General features: G+C 39.6%; 1 protein-coding gene across 1 annotated transcript in view; it reads right to left on the bottom strand.

Moving 5' to 3' along the window:
* Positions 1-10,191, bottom strand: part of LOC134612740 (glutathione S-transferase theta-1-like) — a 53,599-nt gene extending 43,408 nt beyond the window's left edge. The window contains exons 1-3 of the mRNA XM_063457173.1: positions 9,997-10,191; positions 7,375-7,462; positions 7,148-7,298 (exon numbers count right to left, since the gene is read on the bottom strand). Of these exons, the coding sequence (XP_063313243.1) occupies positions 7,148-7,298; positions 7,375-7,462; positions 9,997-10,111 (354 nt within the window). The 5' untranslated portion in view covers positions 10,112-10,191. The remainder of the gene's footprint in view (positions 1-7,147; positions 7,299-7,374; positions 7,463-9,996) is intronic.
* Between the last annotated feature and the right edge of the window lie 6,796 nt (positions 10,192-16,987).

Genomic DNA, 16,987 nt, shown 5'->3' with positions numbered 1-16,987 from the left:
ACAAAATAAATTGATAATATAAACAAAATAAACTATAATGAAATTCTATATATTATATAGCGCTACGGAATCTGTTGGCGCTATATAAATGGCAATAATAATAATAATAATAATAATAAGAGCAGGTTTTAACACAGAGCCATTTAAATGACGTTATTACACCTGCAATCTATGATTTAGCATTTCTTACCTAGAGCAGTGTTTACAACTAAATGCAGCATCAGGAACAATAATCCTATCACAATCTGGGGATTAAACCTACTAATAATTATTTGATAACATCATGTTTTGCTTCATTCATATTTTCTCGGGTCCTGATTTATTTTTAGCCACATGTCATAGAGATATAGTACTGATTTTCTGAAATGCTGCTATCTCCGCAGTTAAAATCTTACAGAGGAAAATAACTTAAGTGGTAATGGCCTATGTTAATTGCTGATTGAAAGCTACAATTATTTGTACTTTGAATTTCTTAAAAAAAACACACAAAAATAAATAAAATTGTGTGACTAATTCAATATATTTACTGTCACAGCATGACATCTGATGCAAATATGCAATATTTAGTCCATCACAGTCATTTATGGATATATTTTAATAATTGTAGACTCGAATGCTGGTATGAATAAGCAGAGATTAAACAGAGTGCAAAGTCAACAGCAAAATATTGTAAAAATATCTTCATTGTTTTGATCACATAGCCCAATCCTAAATCAACTAGCTGCGGGGATAGTGGAATTACGTTATATGTGTGCTGGAGCTGAACACATTTTTATACATGGGGAAGCAACACTCTAGGATTGTCTAGTTAAAGGGTTACTCCAAACATCATACCCACTCTCCACTCTAGTGGTTATGATGGTAGGAGTATCCTGGCCAGCTCCCCAGTAATGGGGTAAACTTTTTAGGAATGGGCTTACCTCTTTCTTAGGTCCCCACTTTTCTCCGATGCTTCCTGGTGGCCAGAAACGTGACGGCTCTCAGCCAGTGACTGATATTCTATGCAGCAAAAGTTGCACAGAATTGACATTAGCCATTCCACAACTCTAGTTCTAGGCTGACTGATGACACCCCAAAAAGGAATCCCTAATTATATCTTATTCTGTATGCAAAAAATGGCTTACTCTGAGTTATACTAATTGAACTCCGATACAATTCATTTTATAACATGACAAGTGGCTTCAACTGTTGCTTTACTTTATTTACTGAATTCCACAGCAACAAAGAAACATTCCAGAATATAACAACCAAAAAAAGAATAGTAGTTGGTAATATAATTCACTGGCAGCAAAGCAACATTCTATTTCTTTGTTGCTCCTGCATCAACACAGGTCAAAGTGTTTGTGTGTAATGAGATTGTATTGTATTTTTATTTCTTATTTGAAACCTATATCTTGTGATTTAACCCTTATATTATTCCCTTTCCCATTCTTTTTAGTGTCTTTCAAGCCCTTCTACTGATTTCTCCATATTTGCCACTAGTTTGTCCCTTTTTACTCATTTTACCCTATTGCTTCTTTTACTACCTCTGTGATCGCTAATACCATTCCTGTGGTATTTTACAGCCATTTCTGGGCTGTCAAGGATCTGGAGGACTTGCTAAGGCCTTTAGTTTGGTTTTTGGCCTAAATTACATGTATTAGGACTACAGAATTCTATACGTTTTTCTACCTTGCACTATACTGCTACACACAGGGGTGATCACCCACAAGTACGTCTACATTGCATTATACTGCAAAGCACATCAGTGAGCCCCTATAAATATTTCTGCATTGCATATTACTGTTAAGCATAGGGATAAGCCCGTATTTTATGATTCTGCTAATGCATTGCTATTACATTGCAATTTACTGTTAAGCACATGCTTGAGCCCATTTATGTACTTCTACATTGCACTTTATGGTTAGACACACGGATGAGCTCCCAGCAGGGAAACTGGGGTGAGCCTTCGCATTCAGGCTACAATTATTACTGTATCAGGTCAGAATGTTGCTTTCTGTAACATTGTGCTTTGAACTTTATTACCTTGTAGTACATCTGTGGTGAGCCTCTGACCCCCCTACAATTTCACATTTACTGGCCTGCATTATACTGCCTCCTAATGTGGGTCGTCACTTATATGTATGTGTTTGTTTATGATGATTTTCCTTGCATGGATTGGCAACTCATTGACCTGTATCATCAGTGCCCTAGCCTCCCTGTAATGCAAGGATGATTGATCCATTTGCTGTGCTATACCTAGGTCTATCCCATATTGATTTTCCCTTCATATTTTCTGGGTGAGCCCCAGACTGCTCTTCTGGTTGAATACAAGTTTTTTCTACTGTAACATTTATGACCCCAATTTTATTGTGCAGGTTACTCTTACACCTGCTTTGGCAGAACAAGACATGGTTTCTAGACCTCCTTGAATTAAGTTTTAAGGGTCCACTTCTGCTTCCACCATTCATCCACTCCTTCTCATGGACACTCAGGGGAATCTTCATCCTCACTCTTCAAGATCTGGTGGCTTGGACTTCTGGTTATCTTGGAATGACAATGGCGTATCACACATAGCTAAAGACCTTCTATGGGATTCAAGAGACCCAGGTGTGAGAAGATGCTACCTTTTCTTATGAAATTTCTGGAGTGGTTGGTGCATGGAGAGGGATCTTTCTATTGTATCCTATTTTCCTTATGGAGGACTTATCAGTCCATCATCATGTTTTGCCATTTTCCATCTCAGCCATTCACATTCTTTTCAGGATGCTCCTATCAGTCAGGATACTCCTAATTGCCATCTTTTGTGAGGTGTTAAGAATCTGACCCTGCAGTCACTATGTGTCTCGACCTTTGGAATGTTAACTTGGTTCTGTATTTCCTTTGCTTTTGGCCAGCCAATAAGGAACGGTCTCTTCGACAACTTTTAGCAAACTTCACTCTTTTGTTGTGTATTGTCTCTTTCTGACGTCCGTGCGTTTGATGTGGATGGTTTTTACTTTTTTTCCCTGAAGGGGTCACCTTTACCATTACATGAAGGACAAAATCAAATTCTTCTTCTGTGTTTTTTACTCATTATTTTTTTTTTAGCAATTTTCCCAAACTTTCTGTGGTTTCTGCTCTCCTTTGGTACATAGAGGTGACTACTCTGCTACATTCTTCTTGCTCAAGGCAGCTTCTGATTTCCTTCATGCATCCCCACAAGTCTGTTTCAACATTCACGTTGGCTCAGTGGGTACGTCAGCTTCTATCCTGTGCAGGCATTGATTTGTCTTTTGAAGCTCACTCAGTTCCGGGTGCGGCTGCTTCTACAGCCTTTTCTTTCATTGCTTCTCGGTTTGACATCTTGATTCAGCAGATTGGAGAAGGGAAGATTTTTTTTCTTTACATTTTTATGCCTCTTTTCTCTTTTTCTGAGCATTAAAACAGTAAAATATAAAGCCTCTTGTTATGTTATAAAATTGTAAATTATGCTAGCTTTAGTGTAACTATAATCTTAATTATATTAATGACAAGAGGCAAATATTTTCCCTCCCTTTCCTTCCTTTACTGTTTTGTTCTCATTAGATTTTGCTATATTTATTGTTATTGTACATATTATGTCATTTGCTTTTTTAGACATAAGAAACTGTTTTTTTCTTTGACATTGTTGATATCTAGATTTGAATACTCTGCTTCTACTGTTCACTTTAAGATACCTTTAATTTGTTTTCTCTTCTGTTTCAGAATCTGTTTTTTATAAGTGGATTGTCTTATGGAGACTTTGATGCTTCTGGTTCCTGCGATTTCTTGTTGTTTCTTTATTTTTTTATGCTAATCCATTGTAATTGTCTTTCTGTTTCATACTCATATCAAGAAAGCAGAGTTGGTTTTGCTGTAAGTTGCTTATATTACCTCTTACTACTCTTTTGATTGGTTATTATTTTCTGATCTGTTTCTTTGCTGCGGTCAAGTTCAGTAAAGAAAGTAAAGCAACATATGCTCCTCCTATCATGAATAAAGATTATAGGTACATTAAAGCTAGTATAATCTACAATTATTATTCAAGTCATCACAGAAAAACATAATTTTAAAAAAGAAGGTATCCAACTCAGACACCACTGGGGATTAAATGTGGCACATCAGGAAGCCCTTTAAAGGAGGAGGCTGAGCTTGTCTGAGGTAAATTCAGCATGTGCATTTTTCACAAACAACTTAAAGGAACACTGTAGAGTTTCGAATACATATGTTATCCCTAAAGATTTAGTACCCTAGTCACCATTAAGGTGATGGGCCCCCACCTACAGGGCTAAAAAATGAAGTTTACTCACCTTTTCTGGCACTCAGGACTGATCTCCTAAGTGCAACATTGGCTGTTTAGCTTAGATAATTCAGATCGATGAGCTCAGCCATTCCACTGCTTTCCCATAGGAAATTATCGGGGGCTAATGCACATGCGTGGCAAAATGTTGTAAACTGATGGTCTCCCTGAAATCTTCTGATTAAAATAGTTGTGTATTCATGAAAACACCACAGTGGCTCTCAGTATGACAGCCAGTAGAGGCAGCTTAACCCTGCAATGGAAACATCTGCAGATCCTGCAGATCGGAAATTTCAGCTGCAATTTTAAAATGAAGGCCTAAGAAGAAGTGATCTGGGTGCCTACAGAGATCCTTAAGTTCTATAAATGAGAAAGCCACTCTTAACAGCTTATTCATCGTTCATTGTCAGTGAGTCAGTCTGTGATGTGGTGGAAGATAGGGGAAGGAAACTAGAATATGTTTATAATTTCTAATGTAAAGTTTTACATTAACCCTTTCCTCCATGGAAACAATTCTATTACCACTGATAAATGATTTTTTCATTTATAATCGCTTTACCTTTTTGTCTTGTCCTGCATGCTAAAGTTAGCTTTATCAACCTTACTCCATATATTTGACGTGTTTACTTAATTGTTTATTAATTGTTTTATTCACCTATATGCATATCTTTAAAGACTTTTCTCTGTAATTTTTGCAACTGCCGTTCTTTTATTGATACATAACCAAATGTTTGTTTTTGCTTATCTAATCCTCATCTGTGCATATATGCATTTCCCCCCCCCCCCCCCATTCCATAGCTTTATTGCAGGCCTACTTGACCCTATCATCGCTCTCTCCCACAGTCTTAGATGAAACTTACCTTGCTTCAGATCAGAACAGAACTCTTCTTCTACCCATATCAAACATCACCTGCAACCTCCCTCTACAACTTCACCGTTCTACTAACTTGACTGCCACACATTTCACAACTCACTTCAGTGAGATTTCCATGATCAGGAAAGAGATCTCCAATCTCTCTCCTAGCCCTGCCAATACTTCCCCAAAACCTGACCTCTTGCTGTCCCTCTTGACTCATGTCTCTAACTGCCTCACTGCTATTTCAGACCTGATGGTCAGACCTGATGGCTGCTCATTTTCTTAAATGCAACCTGTCAAAAACAGAGTGTCTCCTCTTCCCTCCCTCCAAGTTAATGGCACTACCATCAGCTCTACCTTGCATGCTTGCTGCATGGTGTTCTCCTCAACTTTAATTTCTCCCTTACCCCTCATGTCCAGTCACTCGCCAAATCCTGCTGCTTTTATCTCAAAAACACAGCTTGCATCTACCCCTATCTAATACCGGAAGTAGCCAAGTTGCTGATCCATGCCACTATCATCTCTATATTATATATCTGCTCTATGAAAATTATAATTAAAGAGACATTACTATCCAAAATCTTCCTAAATTTATACTTCCCTGTGGTAACCTCCAAAGGGGCCTCTGAAGTGTGTGTGTGTGTGGGGGGGGGGGGGGGGGGGGGGGGGGTTTGCATTGTATACAATCACAATGCTCTTTCAACAGATTATTACAAATACACTTTAGCTTATTTAGAACTAGAATTATGTAATTTGTCTCCCACTTTGAATTAGTGTAGGACCCACAAATATTGGGGTACTGTGAACTAGGGGTGGGTTTAACACAATATGGCCATATGGTGGAACTGAATCCCCATATTTGTTTGCAGTGAGAGGTGATTTTAAGTAGCTAAATACAATTTAAAACTGTATTTTTATATGTGCGCTTTTATGTATAAATTTTGGTCACTACAGCAGCACCATTCCTGCAAAATGCATGTCCTGGGTGTGCCCCTAATTCCCTTTTGTCTTTTGAATGGCAATATATGACTGGGTGGGTTTAGCTGACTTGAAAGGTGACTGTGATAGTTGTGTGTATGATAGGGTAGGCATGCATGACTAGGAAATGTAGTATAGGGATATGTTACTACTAGTGGAACATTATGACAGAGTGAGTGGGATAGGTAACATGTGTGTATGTGACAAAATAGTGGCTATGAGGTAGGCTGAGAAGAGCTAAATGACAAGATAGATGGATGGATATAGGTGAGGTAGAAAGTATAGGATAATATTGGGTTGGGTATTGTAGAGAAAAGGAGGTACGGTGGGGTTGAGATTTAAATAAGATGTGAGGTGAGGGTAGGTGATGGTGTTGGGAGTGTTAATGGACAGGATGTTATTTGAGTGTAGGTAGCATAGTCTGGGATGATAATGGTGTGATTTATGGAATATAAGAAGCATCCTTTGAGTGTTTAAAAGTACTCACATCACATCTGGGTTAGATGTGGCAGAAATAAAATAGTGGTGGCAGACTGTCCAGGAAAGCCTTCTTGGAGACTTCCTGAGAAACTACTACTGGGAAGTATATAGAAAGCATTGTCAAAATCCCACTCTGTTAGCTTCACTTTGCCATGGCAAACTGCTTCAATATGTGGTTCATGTGTCACGCAGCACATTTGGGAGTCAGCAATAATAATAATGAGCAAGGGGTGGGGGTAATGTGTGGGAGAAAGATCTAAGTTAAGAAAAGCCATTTATTAATTTTGGTCTTTCAGCTGTGTCTAGTAAACAACTTCCTCATTTGGTACCCTTTTGTTGGTTTCACATTTTTAAGGATACCAAATTAAGGAGATATCTGCTCAAAACAGCAACAAGAGAGTAATAGGTGTCCACCTTTTGGAATCTTGCAAAAATTCTTTAAATTTACTTTCAGATTGAAATTAGAAAATATACAAAACATTATTTTTTACCATGAACATCCCTAGATATTAATTTGCCTAGTTTTGATATGCGTACTTTGAACATTTTTTTACCTTGTTCCAAAATACTTTGCAGCCATAGAAACGAGTATTAGTATGCTGCCAGGCAAGGTATTCATCGACTCGGGAGCGCTTCTGAATATCTGATGGATACCAGTGATCAGGGGTCTTATATTTTCGCACTAGGTAAAGCAGCATTGAAATGCTAAATGGAAACAAGAGGTTACATTTTTCAGAATCAAAATCGGGCATGTTGTTTAATATGTAGGAGCATAAATTACCTCTCAATCAATGTGAAATTCCCATCTTTCAGAGCTGGCACTTTGCGCATTGGATTGACTTTCAAAAACTCTCCAGTGAGGTGACCTCCTGCAATGATATGTGATGATGAATAAATACTTTACAGTTACTATACAAGAGTGGATTGAAATAGTGTTTCATAGCCAACAGCCTCCCAAACTCTAAACTTATCTTGTACAGTCAAGATGGATTAGATTGGTAGGTTAAGAGTGCACTAAAGTATATTGGTTCTCAGATTTAAGAATAATCATGCTACATAGTTTACTTATTGTATGAAGACCATTACCTCCACCTTGTCTAGTAATATAGGTCTTGATTCAATATTTATAGATAAGCTTTTCAAATGATTTAATATTTTTGGATAAACTTTTAAAACAATACAATATTTAAAAACATATATATAAAAAATATCTCAATGTCTAAAGAATATCAAGATGTATTTCAAAAGATTAAATAATTGAAAAATTTTACACACCATTATTAAATCATTACATCCTTGTGTCCTCCCCACCTCACCTCCCCCGTGGTCATCAGATGAGGGCTATTGTAATCGAGGGGGCTTAGTATCCCTCCACAGCCCCCATACATTGGTATTAGGTGAGGGTCTTAAACATATTCAGGGGAAGGAGAAATCACCAACCAACACATCCTTAGCAAATGATTATTGTGTATGATGGAAAAACCAGGCATTGCTGAGGTTCACACCAAGTGTAATATGCAAATTTAGGTTTACTAGAACAAATGCTTGGATTTTAAAAAAGAGTGTGTATATATATATATATATATATATATATATATATATATATATATATATATATATACACACTAGTCAATAACAAGCAATTCATAGCAGTTACTTATAGCAGATTTGGGTTTTATTCAGATAGTGAAATGTAAAGATGAGCTCTCTTGTGCCTCAGTGCTAGGAAAGAAAGTTATGTGTAATGTATATCTTATTGGGATAGACTGGATATTACAGAAAACGTTTTTAAATATAAGCAAACAGTTATGTGTGTCATACAGTAGTTTATAAATATAAATGATAAACAGAAACCAATGTACAGTTAAAATATGAAATATTCACTTGGACCAAATCTGCACACACATGCAGAGATGTATTCACTAAAGCAAAGAATTTTAACAAATTGTAAAGTGAGCTGTATAATTAAAAAATAAAAATGGTGATTTGCAAAAATCAAAGAAAAAAGTAGGCTAAAATAGCCAAGTTATGATTAAATGGCATTTTTTTTTTCCAGAATGTGTATTTTTGCCTAATTTTCGTATTTGGATTGACATTTTCTACAATTCAGGGTTTAGTGAATAAACCTCCACATATTAGTGAATATAACCTTTACAACGACTTTAAAAATATAGATAATGTTTATTTAAAATGTCTGAATGCAATAAACTCAGTTGTAAAATGTTTCATGATCTTTTAGGATTATCACAGATAGGTAAACCAATATTTTAGTGATTATAACATTATATAATAAAACTGAGGCATCCAAAAACACAGGGTGCACAAACAAAATAGGTTATACTCAGTCACTTTATTTATAGTGAAAACAATCACATTTATTTAGATAAAAGTCTTTGCTGTGGTATTTATCCTACAAAACAAACAGTGAATGTGTATCTGCGTGTAATATGGGTAGATGTGTACAAATTTACACTAAAAATCTATTTTTAATAATATTGTTTTAAAACTATATTGTAATGTTTTAATGAAAACATGTTAATAAAATAATTTAAAAACCTCTTTACACTAAACAAACAAAAACTACAGTAAAACAGTAAACTGTCTGAATATAATAGAAGTAATATTCATGTCGCCTACAACACTGTAATTATTGAAAAATCTGTTTTTAAAGGGGAACTGTCACTACTCTGGAAACTATACTATTGAATAAAACATTGAAGGTCACCTATACCATATATCAATTGTTAATCTTTTTCACGAGACACTCACATTTCTTAAACATGTATGTTAAAGATTAACAAATGACAACACATGCCAGTCTATGCCAGGTGTTACAAATGAAGAAGAAAAATAAAGAATCTTTGGAAATATATATTTCGCAAGATACAAAATGTTAAGAGACATTTTATCTTCATGGTTCTTTCTCCTTATTTAGCAATACATTTTTCCCCAGAATAGCACCTGTTTTTGCCTTGATAAATCATCCTCTTTGTTTAATATCTAATTTCTCTGTATATGTTTACTAAGCTGACTGTCAGGTGCAAAGGACAAAACGTATAACAATGATTGACAGGGAGTTAATATGAAGTTGCAGGATTTCCACATTGAATTTTATTTTTCACAGTTAAGAACTAAATATTTGTTAAATAAGCTCAATTTAAATTTTTTTTCAAAATTAGTAAAATTGTATCCAAACTATGCATACTTATCTACTGAATATCCTGAAAGATTAGTACTAAATGAAGTTGATGTATGTGTAGTATAAGCTGTATGGTGATGCAGACATTTTTTTCTTTTTTTAATATAAAACTATAATGAATAAGCAGCTGGTAATGAAAGACTTTTATGTATATTGCACCGTGATATAAGCAAGATACCATATGTGTCATTGCTTCAAGAATACCTTTGAAGAGACGGACTTCATGAAAGCTGAACGGGATCTCATTGAGCTTGACGAAAATATAAATAGCACGACAGGGCTGAGACAGAAGGTCCAGATATAATTCCAGGTTAGACATGGCACAGAGAAATGTGTTTCTAGATGAATGGCAAATTTCAGCAACGTGTCAGATATTCTACTTTGTAGCTAACAGGGAATCAGCACCTCCTAGTCTGAAAACACGTTGCCAATTCACACCCACTAGTTTGTGTACTCACAGCTTGAAGGCTGAACTTTTGCTCGGTTCCAGAATTTGGATTTTATGTACAGCCACGATTGTGTTTGCTCTCACTTACACAAGAACACATACATATGTAGACATAACTAATCTTTTTAATGAATCTTAACCCTATATTTTTCTTTCTTAATGTTATATCCAAATAAAGTCAGAAAAAAGAAGTGCTGAATACCAGATATTTTTATTTCAACTGAAAACATGTAACCGCAAATTATTCTTCCCATTATTATTGTAAAATAACTTTATTTCCAGTTACATATTCTTGATAATCAGGGCTGTTACTACAATAAAGCAACAAAGGTGATTGCCTTTGGACACACTGGCACGGAGGGGAAGAGTCCAAGGAGACTAACATCATCCACAAACTTGCAGCACACCTTAGGTGAAAGACAGGAATATGAACAGAGTACCCCCTCCTGACAGTCACTCTTATGTATCATGACCTTGCCCAGAGATGTAGCAAATCTTCATTATCCTCTACCCAGTCTGACAGGGAGCTGAATGCAGTGACTGGAGGGGGCAGAGAAATAAGCAGGACTCCCTATCAGATCCGGTATATCATAAAGATCATCTACCTCAGACCTTGAGATCATACTATACAAAAAGGTAAGAGCATCAAAGAGGAAGAGAGAAGAGACACCAAAGGGGGGTAAATGTAGCAAAACACAAGAGAGCGTAAGACAAAATGAAAAAAAAAATACAAAAAGCCAGTTGGGTTGAAGAAAGAAGGTATTAAAAGGCAAACAACATTACTGACGGCAATTAAAAACCATGTCCGAAGTAGACTATCGGTAACTTTTATCCCTCAGATCTGAACTAACCATCCTATTGCAATCTAAGGCCAAAAACGCTCTCTAGGACCGAACAGCCCAATTCCCCAGAACAGCCTGGAAGCTAATATAACCCTCCTTCACAAAACCGGGAAAAGCCTGGACTCATGTGGCAGTTACCGCTCGATCTCGTTGATTAATGTCGACATGAAAGTCTTTACGAAAATGTTAGCACTAAGATTAAAACCCTTACTCCCAAGTCTGATACACCAAGACCAGGCAGGATTTGTACCATTGTCAGGGTACCTGTTGTCTCTACCTCAGAGGAGGTGAGATACTTAGACGTTCATCCTCTCAGAGGGGTTGACTCACTCGTTCCTCGCAGTTCTCTCTGCCGTTTACACGCCGGCCGCGAGGGACCCGCTTCCTTTTATGACGCGGCGCTCAGTAGCCGACGTCATGACGACAATCCGTTCCGACCTGTCAATCAAGTCCCGACCACGAATCAGGACTCGTCGGGGGCGTGATTACCTATCTAGAACCAGGGTATAAAGTAGGGCTTTATGCATTTGCTCATTGCCCTGTCGTGGTTCTAGCTTGTCTAGTCACTCAGTGCTCTTGTTATCCATTTGTCTCTTTGGTTTTGACCCGGCTTGTTTGTTCTACCCTGCTTACCTCTATTACCCTTTGACTCGGCTTGTCTCTCGCTTATCTGCTCTCTCGTTCCCTCGACCTCGGCTTGTCTCTAGACCATTCTTTGTTTACTCCTTACGTTAGTCCGGCCATTCTAAGGTCCGGTATACGTACCTACCTCCTGTTTGTACTTTGCGTGTTGGATCCCTGTCCCGATCCTGACATTACGACAGGGCCAATGGATCCTGCAGGTACAAACACTCAGGTTGGTTCTTCCGACTCTAGATTTGAGGCCATGGATCGTAGAATGGATCAGATGGCTCTAGCGCTGCAGGCTTTATTATCTCGTTCTAATAATCAACCAGAAGAGATGCGTACTACATCCATCTCCCCTGTAAGTTCAGGTCTAGAGGTAGCCACAGTAGGTGCTTCTTCCCGTATTACTCCTCCTGTACGTTATGGTGGCTCTCCGGATAAGTGTCGTGGTTTTTTAAACCAGATAGGTATTCATTTCGAATTACAACCCCGCTCCTACCCTACAGATAGGGCGAAGGTTGGATTCATTATCACACTACTCATTGATAAGGCTCTGAGATGGGCCAATCCATTGTGGGAGAATGATAACCCGTTAGTCTATAATTATAATGCCTTTGTCGCTGCTTTTAGAAGAACTTTTGACCCTCCAGGTAGAAAGGTCAATGCAGCTAGATTATTGTTGCGCCTTAGACAAGATAACCGAACCCTTGTGGATTATGCACTAGAGTTCAGGTCCTTGGCGGCAGAAGTTAAGTGGAATGTACAGGCTTATATAGACGTATTTTTAAACGGACTATCAGATGAAATTCTAGACGAGGTTGCTACAAGAGAGCTTCCTGAAAATTTGGAGGATTTAATTTCTTTTATTTCTCGTATTGATGAACGTTTAAGAGAGAGGCAGAACACTCGAGATAGAACCCGTAGACCTTCCTTTAAACTAGCTCCCTCATTTCAAAGTCCTGAATCCACAACCTCAGCTTTTCCAGAACCTATGCAGATAGGCAATACTCGCCTCTCAGAAGAAGAGAGACAGTACAGGAGAAGGGAGGGGTTGTGTATGTATTGTGGAGTAAGAGGGCACCTACGCCTAAATTGTCCTAATCGCCCGGGAAACGCTCGCACCTAAGTTTCTCTAGAGGACAGGCCTTGGGTGTTTCTATTTTGTCCTCTATACATAATTATAAAGATCACAGGCTTCTGCTACCTGTTTCTTTAGCTTGGGAGAAGGGAGTACTAAAAACTATGGCGTTGGTAGATTCCGGAGCTGCTGAGAGCTTTATTGACCAAGTTTTTGTTACTAAACACTCTATTCCATCCCAGCTAAGGGATACAATCTTGGCCGTTGAGGCCATAGATGGTAGACCATTATCTGAACCTGTTATTTTTCGTGAGACCATACCTGTTAACTTAACTGTTGGTATCCTACACGAGGAAGGTATATCTCTTATGCTTATTTCGTCTCCTTCTGTTCCTATAGTCCTGGGGTATCCGTGGTTAAAGAAACATAACCCTATTATTGATTGGGAACTAGGGGAGATAGTCTCATGGGGTCAGGGTTGCCAGAGCAGGTGCTTACAGAAAGTCTCACCGGTTTGCGTAGTTAACGCACCGGCTAATTCTACCCAGTCTACAGACGTACAAATACCGCCTCTGTACCTGGATTTAAAGGCAGTCTTTGACAAAAAGAATGCTGACACTTTACCTCCACACAGGCCCTTTGACTGCAAGATCAGACTCCTGCCTGGGACCATGCCTCCGAGGGGTACGGTATACCCTTTATCCACTAAGGAGAACTTAGTCTTAGAGGAGTATATTCGTGAGAACCTAGACAAAGGATTCATTAGGAGATCCTCCTCCCCTGCCGGGGCTGTTTTTTTTTTTTGTGAATAAGAAGGATGGTACGTTAAGGCCTTGCATTGATTATCGAGGCTTGAATAAAATAACGATTAGAAATGCCTACCTGATTCCTTTGATTACTGAGCTCTTTGATCGTCTAAAAGGCTCCAAGATTTTCACCAAGTTAGATCTCAGAGGGGCGTATTACTTGGTGAGAATTCAGCAGGGTGACGAGTGGAAAACAGTGTTCAATACCGGATATGGGCACTATGAGTACACGGTAATGCCTTTTGGGCTCTGTAATGCACCGGCAGTATTTCAGGACCTGATCAATGAAGTTCTTAGGGAATTTCAACAGGATTGCGTTATTGTATATTTGGATGATATACTAATACACTCTAGAGAAATTAAGACCCACCACAGACAAGTCAGAAGGGTATTGCGCAAACTTCTACAACATGGGTTGTACTGCAAATTGGAGAAATGTAGTTTTGACCAATCTCAGATAAACTTTCTTGGTTACGTGATTTCTGGGGACGGGTTTAAAATGGATCCGGATAAACTCCAGTCTATTTTAGATTGGCCATTACCCAGGGGTCTCAAAGCCATTCAGAGGTTTATTGGATTCTCCAATTATTACAGGCGTTTCATTAAAGGATACTCTTCTATTATTGCTCCTATTACCAATATGACCAGACAGGGGGCTGACACTAAGACTTGGTCTACTGAAGCTCTCGTTGCTTTCAAGACACTCAAGGAACTTTTTGCTTCTGCACCAATTTTAGTTCACCCTGATACGACTTTGCCTTTTCTACTCGAGGTAGACGCCTCAGAGACAGGGGTAGGCGCTATCTTGTCTCAAAGGTTAGGTGTGGATAAACCGTTACATCCATGTGGTTTTTTTTCCAAGAAATTATCTGGGCCTGAAAGCAGATATGACATTGGTGACAGGGAACTACTAGCGGTCATCATGGCTTTAAAGGAGTGGAGACATTTATTGGAAGGGACCTTGCATCCTGTTACTATTTTGACGGATCACAAGAACTTGTCCTATATTGGGGAGGCCAAGCGCTTGTCCGCCAGGCAAGCTCGTTGGTCCTTGTTCCTCACTCATTTCAATTACGTGCTCACTTATAGACCTGGTTCTAAGAACTCTAAAGCCGATGCTTTGTCTCGCCAACATGAACCTTCTACTATATCTGAGGCGGTTTTGTCTTCTATAGTTCCCAAGTGCAATATTATCGCCAACACGAGTCTCAGGATTCATTCTCCGTTGCTGGCCGAGATCATGAAGTTACAGCATCTGGCTCCTAGACAGGGTCCTGGGGCAAGGTATTTCGTTCCTCCTGAACTCCAACTGGAACTGTTACAGTGCTTTCACAACAGTAAGGTGGCTGGGCATCCTGGCATTCGCAAGACGTGTGCCTTGATTTCCAAAGATTTCTGGTGGCCTACACTACGTAAGGATATTAGGGATTTCGTCGGAGCATGTGAGGTCTGTATGAAGACTAAACAACCTCATACGCTTCCATGTGGGCTTTTACATCCCTTGGAAATTCCCGAGAGACCGTGGTCCTGTCTGGCTATGGACTTCATTGTCGATTTGCCTGTTTCTAAAAAACAGACTGTTATCCTCACGGTGGTTGACAGGTTTACTAAGATGGCTCATTTCGTGCCCTTACCTAAACTGCCATCTTCTCCCGAATTGGCTGAGATATTCGCGAGAGAGATTTTTCGTTTACATGGGATACCCTCCGAAATTGTTTCTGATAGAGGTTCCCAATTTGTTTCCCGTTTTTGGAAATCCTTCTGTTCTCAACTGGGCATCAAATTGAATTTCTCTTCTGCCTATCATCCCCAGTCTAACGGAGCTGCTGAACGCACCAACCAAAAGATTGAACAATATTTACGTTGTTTTGTTTCCGAACACCAGGACGATTGGGTCGGTCTGATTCCTTGGGCGGAGTTTGCACACAACAATCTCGTTTGTGATTCTACTCGTTCTAGCCCCTTTTTCATGAATTATGGCTTTCATCCTTCTATTCTTCCCTCGGTTTCTCCTTCCCAAGGGGTACCGTCGGTTGATGTTCATGTTGCCAATTTGAGGAAGTTGTGGGATCAAACTCAACAAATTCTCCTGCATAATTCCGCGTTGTTCAAGAAACACGCTGATAAGCGTAGAAGGGCGGCTCCGGCTTTTGTTCCAGGTGATAGGGTATGGTTGAGTACCAGAAACATTCGCTTGAAGGTTCCTTCTATGAAATTCGCCCCTCGTTACATTGGCCCTTACAGGGTTCTGACTCGAATTAACCCAGTTGCGTATCGTCTGGCCCTTCCATCTGCCTTACGCATTCCTAACTCCTTTCATGTTTCCTTGTTGAAGCCTCTAGTATGTAACAAGTTTTCCTCCGCTGTATCCTCTCCTCGCGCTGTTCAGGTTGAGGGTCAGGAGGAGTATGAGATCGACTCCATCCTCGATTCTCGAATCTCTCGGGGGAGGTTACAATATCTTGTTGGCTGGAAGGGATATGGTCCTGAGGAGAGGACTTGGGTACCTCAGGAGGATGTGCATGCTCCTCGCCTCCGCAGGGCTTTTCATTCTCGTTTTCCATCTCGCCCCGGTTCCTTCCGCCCGGTGGGCGTTTCTGAGAGGGGGGGTACTGTCAGGGTACCTGCTGTCTCTACCTCAGAGGAGGTGAGATACTTAGACGTTCATCCTCTCAGAGGGGTTGACTCACTCGTTCCTCGCAGTTCTCTCGGGCGTTTACACGCCGGCCGCGAGGAACCCGCTTCCTTTTATGACGCGGCGCTCAGTAGCCGACGTCATGACGGCAATCCGTTCCGACCTGTCAATCAAGTCCCGACCACGAATCAGGACTCGTCGGGGGTGTGATTACCTATCTAGAACCAGGGTATAAAGTAGGGCTTTATGCATTTGTTAATTGCCCTGTTGTGGTTCTAGCTTGTCTAGTCACTCAGTGCTCTTGTTATCTATTTGTCTCTTTGGTTTTGACCCGGCTTGTTTGTTCTACCCTGCTTACCTTTATTACCCTTTGACTCGGCTTGTCTCTCGCTTATCTGCTCTCTCGTTCCCTCGACCTCGGCTTGTCTCTAGACCATTCTTTGCTTACTCCTTACGTTAGTCCGGCCATTCTAAGGTCCGGTATACGTACCTACCTCCTGTTTGTACTTTGCGTGTTGGATCCCTGTCCCGATCCTGACAACCATCTAGAGAGGCTAAGGACAATACTACGAAAATTATGAACCTCATCCACAGGGCACAAGAGATTAGAGCCCCATCTATCATGCTGGCTATTAATGCTTAAAAAGCATTCAACAGGGTGGATTGGACCTTCCTCCTGTCGATTCTGGAAATGCTGGGGTTAGGACAGAGGCGGATGCAGTGGATCCGAGCGATCTACTCTTGCCCCTCGGCGAAGCA

This window comes from Pelobates fuscus, chromosome 5, assembly GCF_036172605.1.
Source record: "Pelobates fuscus isolate aPelFus1 chromosome 5, aPelFus1.pri, whole genome shotgun sequence".
NCBI lineage: Eukaryota > Metazoa > Chordata > Amphibia > Anura > Pelobatidae > Pelobates > Pelobates fuscus.
This window is presented reverse-complemented; position numbering and strand designations above follow the sequence as displayed.